The sequence below is a fragment of the Porites lutea genome, chromosome 12 (genome assembly GCF_958299795.1).
Source record: "Porites lutea chromosome 12, jaPorLute2.1, whole genome shotgun sequence".
NCBI classification, from domain to species: domain Eukaryota; kingdom Metazoa; phylum Cnidaria; class Anthozoa; order Scleractinia; family Poritidae; genus Porites; species Porites lutea.
In genome coordinates this window covers 14707066-14713099 of record NC_133212.1, presented here as the reverse complement: position 1 = coordinate 14713099, position 6034 = coordinate 14707066, and the positions used below count along the sequence as shown (strand labels likewise).

Sequence of the window (6034 nt, the reverse complement as noted above, 5' to 3'; positions counted from 1 at the left end):
CTTTTCCATTAACTTCTAATCCGCTCGATGGTAAAACTTTTTCTTCTTACCGGTTTTCCGCGGGCTAGTTAGTCGGTTCCATATTGTCCCCTACGAAGTTATTTCGTTCTTGCTGAGTGATAATGATATACAATTCATGTGCAGTTCAGTGTATACATGTAAGGATAATCGTTTCGCATTTTTCTGCATTGTACGTTCGTAAAGTCTCTTTTTAAGTCAGTAGTTAACAATATTTGACCGACTAACAACGTGTGTTGTCCGAGCTAAGATAAGTTGACAACGCGACCGGCAACGCGACCGACCGGCTTATGCCTATTTCCCTTTCGTGAACGGTCCTTGCCATTTTTATCAGTCGATGCCGCCATTAGTAACAAAGCTTTTAGTCATAAGGAAAACAATACGTTTATAAATAGTCTAAGAAAAAACGATGTCCGAGTTAGCCTGCGTAGCTGTTAGGAAAAATAAATCCGGATACAACAATCCTGCCAGTTAAGCAGGCTAGGCCGAAGTTGAATTACGTTAAATGTTATGGAAACGGCTACGGTCACCTGTTATTGCTGCATCAGTTAAGAAAAACTTTGGATCATAAATACGTTTCGGTGAAACTGCCCACCTACCCCTCCCCTAAGCCAACATTTTGCCCTAAGTAACAACTAAGTGTTAATGCTGGTTTAGGGGAAGGGTAGGTAGACAGTTTCCCAGAAATGTATAATGATCCAAAAGTTTGTTACTTTATGTACTTACATTTTCGGAATTTTGGCGGGTCGGTGTAGCAGTGTTGTGGTAAGAGAGAGAGGATGACGAAAGGCCCGGGTTCGATGTCCGGGTTCGACCCCGGGTTGTGATTTTCTTTCTTTTTAATAGAAACACTCTCAATAGCAGGTCAAGAATTTTCTAAGTGCCTTACAAATGGCAGCGACCGTTTACGAAAGGGACAACTCCGGCGCCAACCGGTCGCCCAATGCCAAGACAGTCTTGGTTTCTGGATTCCACGCTGTGGATTCTGGACTTAAATTACTGGATTCTAGATTCCTTATCAGTGGAACGTGGATTCTGGATTACAATCATAAGCGTGATTCCGGAATCCTTGAGCTGAATTCCGGATTTCAACGCCCAGGATTAAGGATTCCACAAGGCGATAGTGGTTAGTTATTTCAAGCCAAGATTATCTGAGAACAAACATGTACAGTGTTGTACATACGTGACAATTCATTGTTGTGTAAAGGATACCCGGATAGTCTTTGCTTGATAAGACAAGCTTGTGAGACAGCTGCAAAGCTCCCGTTAAATCGTCAAAACCGTACACTAGACATTCACCACTGCAAGAAAACAAAAGGCTAAGTAATATGATATTACATTGAATGGTAAAAAAAGGCGCACGAGCAAATGCAACCGAACTTCTTTAAAGGGGACAAACAGTCATGTTAAAGATGCGCTCCTAATTACATGAAAGACTAGTTGTCACCGGTGGCGGAATCGGACGCAGTCAAACGTCGTGCTACCGCCGTGCTGAACTCAGTTGATCCAATTTAATTCGAATTAAGCACAACTTGGTTTCAAAAGTCCTGCTACTTCCGTGCCGAATTCAATTGATCGAGTTTAATTCGAATTAAGTACGACTTGGTTTTCAAAGGTCCTGCTACTTCCGTGCCCAACTCAATTGATCCAATTTAATTCGAATTAAGCACCACTTGGTTTTCAAGAGTCCTGCTACTGCCATGCCGAACTTAATTCGAATTAAGCACGCACGACTTGGTTTCAAAAGTCCTGCTACTGCCGTGCCGAATTCATTTGATCCTATTTAATTCCACTTAAACAAGATGAGGTTTCAATAGTCGTACTACCGCCGTGCAAAACTCAACTGACTTAACTGGCATTGTAAATATATTCGACAACAGCTATTTTGTTCAACTGAACTGAAGTCGACCTTGGAAACTAAGTCGTGCTACATTCGAGCCAGTTTATAACAGCAGTTGCACGACTTTAAAATTACCTTCAAGGTCTTAATTAGAGGTGCAAGGCGTTATGACCTAGTGTAAACAGTATTTCAATTCCGCTAACTACAACTGTAGTCCATCACTTGGGGTTAGTAAAAAACAGAATTTCCGAATAACAAGCCAAAGCAGAACTCGAAACCAATCGTAGTGCAATATACAGAGCTAAGGCAATAATTTTAAGAAAAATATAGTTATAAACTGTACTGAATACAGAGAGATTCAGGATACAGAAGCTGAAAATTACGTGCCATTCAGTTCCTTTAAGAACGAGGCCAAACAAACCAAGCGCACTGTCAATTAAAATGTTATTACACGATTGTTCATTGTTATTCAAGGATTAATACAAGTAAGCACATTGTGTATGAAGGTAGATTGTAATTTTGTACTTTACAGCCTCGATAGAGATGTCCACATTAAGAAGGTGCATACACTTGTACAGTAAATCAAAAGAGGGTGGGGATTATTGAACTCAAACTTAGAAAAAAATAATTAAATCCACCTAAACATTTAGCACGCACTCTGTTCAATGAAATAAAAATATTGTCTAAAATACAAGTCTAAGTTATTTCAATGGATCTAACCATTCAATAGGACAATTGCAGGATGACGTCATTTAAGTACAACTACCAGAATCCATCAGTTCGTTGTTTTCTTTTGAAAATAGGCCACTTCCGAGTTCCAAAAACTCTCACTTTCAAAATGAGGCTAGGTGCACAACCTTTCTTGTAAAAATGAGTGTTATTTGCATGAGAATGAAAAATGATTTCCATATCAAAGGCTGAGCACCTACCCTCGTTTTGAAACAGAGGCCCGGGGGAACTCGGAAAAGGCCTATTAGGGCTATATTGTTTTTTAAACCTCAGCGGGAATGACAATTTTTTAAAAATAAGAAAGCAAAAACGAAATGAATTGTGGTAGTTGTAGTCAAATTTCGTTTCAAAGTTTCAAAGGTTTGTCACACGGCCACTAGCCATAGCCTGCGAGCGAGCTCTCTGGGGCGCTCTACTACGACGAGAAAATGCCTAATTTCAAGTTTTATGGAGGACGTAAACAAGCGACGACGACAGTTTCTTTCTCTTTCTAAACTTGACTGCTGTCCCCAAGAAATCAACTCCAGGGAAATTTGCCTACGTTAGACATTTTCAGCGAATTGAAATAAACGCAATAAAGTTTGTAAAACGCTAACTCATTATAAAAATGACGTCGAGCTGTAGCCGTCGTGGATGCTAAAAGTCCCTATTAACTCACTTTGTGCATCCAAATGCAATTAGCCTGTATCTGTGGTTGATTGTGACACAGGTTGCTGAGCTTAAATCTCTGGCCCACAAACCAATAATCTCCTACAAGTAAACAATAACAAAAAATGACTAAGTTGTAGAGCAAAGAACTCAAAGAGTTTGCCATCTTTAATGTTTCCCTAAAGCTAGTGCAAGTAATTAAAACACCACCTTCAAGACTGCACAGTAAATTATAGACAATTTTAACAGCTGTGATCATTTCATTATACAGTTTAAGTTACTTGAGACTACAAGCCTTCCTGTCCCATTCAGTTCAGAAAGATTGTTCTTTCTGTTAAATTCAAGGGCACAAACTTTTGAAACACCCTGTGCAAGCAATGAATTCTCTTTCAAAAGGTCGATGTGTTGGGACTTCTTCACAGAAAAAACCGCCTTTGGGCAACCACTTCCTATAAGCAGCCACTAAAACTTTACATTTTCCATGGTTGCTGACAGAACAATAATTATTGACCATAGCATTAAGGGTCTTACAGCTGTACATGTACATAAGAACAATGCATCACAAACAGGCTTTCACCCAGACACTGTCCAGAGGGCATGTTTTCCCATAAGAGGTTAAGTGAATTTTCCTTGTCTTTCTTCCAAAAATGGGCGTCAATAGGACTGCTAACCTGCGATCAGGCTTTTTTTTTTTTTTTTTTTTTTGCCAAAGGAAAAAAAATCGCCTGATCGCAGGTTATAGGGCGGCTGGACACTGGCTTCTGGCTAATTAAAACCTTGATCACAAAAAAGCAAATGAACTAAATCTTTATAAATAGAAAGGGAAAATGGTACATGTAAGGGTTAATTTTGACCTTTATTAAGGGTCAATTTTGGGGGGTAAAGTTGACAATCCTTTATTAAGCAGCCACCCTTTGGGGTATTGGCAAGTTGTCACCTAATGCAGATTGGTAGCTGAATGGATGTTTGTCATAAATTAGCATAATCTTTAGCAGAAATATCACTTAAAAACATGTGACAACAAAGGTGGCAAGTAAGGGTGGTAAGGGTGATGGCTTAATAGGTGGCCTACATCTGACTTCATGGAAGTTCACTTGTATATTATAGTACACAAAATTCATGACAATTTAACTTACAGAGCAATCAAAGATGGCTGTTTCAGCAGATAAAAATCCTCCTCTGCCATCAGCCAACACTACAGCAAATCCCCCTAGCAAGGGACTGTAATCCATGGCACGGAAACTTACACCTTCTGTTTTTAAAGGAAAAGCTGAAAAGAAATACACAGTCAACACAGTTACAACAGTGGACAATCAATCAATTCAATATTTTTTATTTATTTGCCACTTAATTACTAATGTATCACATGTATCATATTAATCTATTGGCAGGAGATCTCTACAAGCTCTGCTGAGCTTTTCCAGGGAGGTTCCCTTTAATATATGCATTACAAACATTTGTATTGAATATGGCGGCCTTCCATATCAATACACAGATCTCTTCATCTTTTCATTAGTGTTTCGAGCAGATGACCCTTTTCTCCTTACAATACACGTACAACAATGCTTAGATACAAAGACTGACCAGTGTGAAAATGGCTTAGACACTTATTTACATTATTTAGCCTAAGTAACCACAGTGTAAAAAGTAACCAAAAAAATTTTTTGGAGTTACACTATTTATTTATCTTATACTAATACGTAAAAACAAGGGTTCTACTAGTTTCTAATAGCACACTGTCAGTCTATCAAAGCATACAAATGAGAATTCAGTGGCATCTCTTCACATACAGCAAATAAAACCTTTTATGGTAGCATACACACTCAAATTTACTCCATGAAAATTAGCACTTTTGCTTTTAATAAATGCTCAGACATTAGCAGTTTCACATGTGACCTTAGATTTATCCAACAGGCCCCTGACGAAGGCGGCAGCTTACATTAATCAGTAAGAAATACCTCTGGCATTTTCCAAGTCAGTTGTGAATGGTATTGAGTGTATGGACATGGTCATATGTCCCTCTAATAATCCATGCCAGTTGATACGCTGAAGTAAACCACTTCCAGTTGAGACAAATAATTCATTATGTCTTGGTGCCACACTAAGAAATTAAGAAGAAATAACCAACAAAGATTGACGAAGAAAGTAATAAAATAAATATTTATATTTATAATGTTACATGTAAATTGTATAGAATTTATTGGGGAGGATTAGTTGAAGGTGAAGGTGATGATTCTTTATTTATTTTCTTTACATCTTCGATTCTAACCCTTAATACTATTCATGACTATGAGAAAATTTAATGTAACTAGGGTTGGGAAACAAAAGAAATTGACAAGATTTATTCAAAATAATTATTATAAATAATAATATATTGGGGTTTAGTAGAGAAAGAAAGAATCTAACTAGATTGAAACCATAAGGTTTTAACAGGAAGATAAGTCTGAACTATGTTGTGCATGTACAACAGAGTGAAACATAACAAGTGATGCTTAATATCACATATGACTGTGGTTTTATGGCGGCTAATAATTAATAAAATTATTACCTTGTTATGCCTCCTGAGATAGGAACAATACCAATTTCTACAAGTTTCAAAGCGGGTACCCCAGCTTGAGAAGAGTGAGATGCGTTTCTCTGGGAGTGACTATAAAAACAAGTATTGAAACAAAAAAAAATATCACACTGTTTTCATGAGGAGACTGGAGGCTTATGTTTGATACATCCAAAGCTGACTTTGTTGATTACCTACTTTAGTCACTGACCTGATTTTGTTTAAAAAAGGGTTTACATTGTATA

The 6034-nt window shown here is 37.8% G+C and overlaps 1 protein-coding gene across 3 annotated transcripts in view; it reads right to left on the bottom strand.

The window, feature by feature from the left end:
• The window catches only part of LOC140921251 (guanine nucleotide exchange factor subunit RIC1-like), a 57280-nt gene that overhangs the window by 47487 nt on the left and 3759 nt on the right, over positions 1 to 6034 (bottom strand). For all 3 annotated transcript variants that reach the window (XM_073371235.1, XM_073371234.1, XM_073371233.1), the window contains exons 4-8: positions 5784 to 5882; positions 5194 to 5336; positions 4372 to 4505; positions 3246 to 3337; positions 1231 to 1319 (exon numbers count right to left, since the gene is read on the bottom strand). In XM_073371235.1, the coding sequence (XP_073227336.1) occupies positions 1231 to 1319; positions 3246 to 3337; positions 4372 to 4505; positions 5194 to 5336; positions 5784 to 5882 (557 nt within the window). The remainder of the gene's footprint in view (positions 1 to 1230; positions 1320 to 3245; positions 3338 to 4371; positions 4506 to 5193; positions 5337 to 5783; positions 5883 to 6034) is intronic.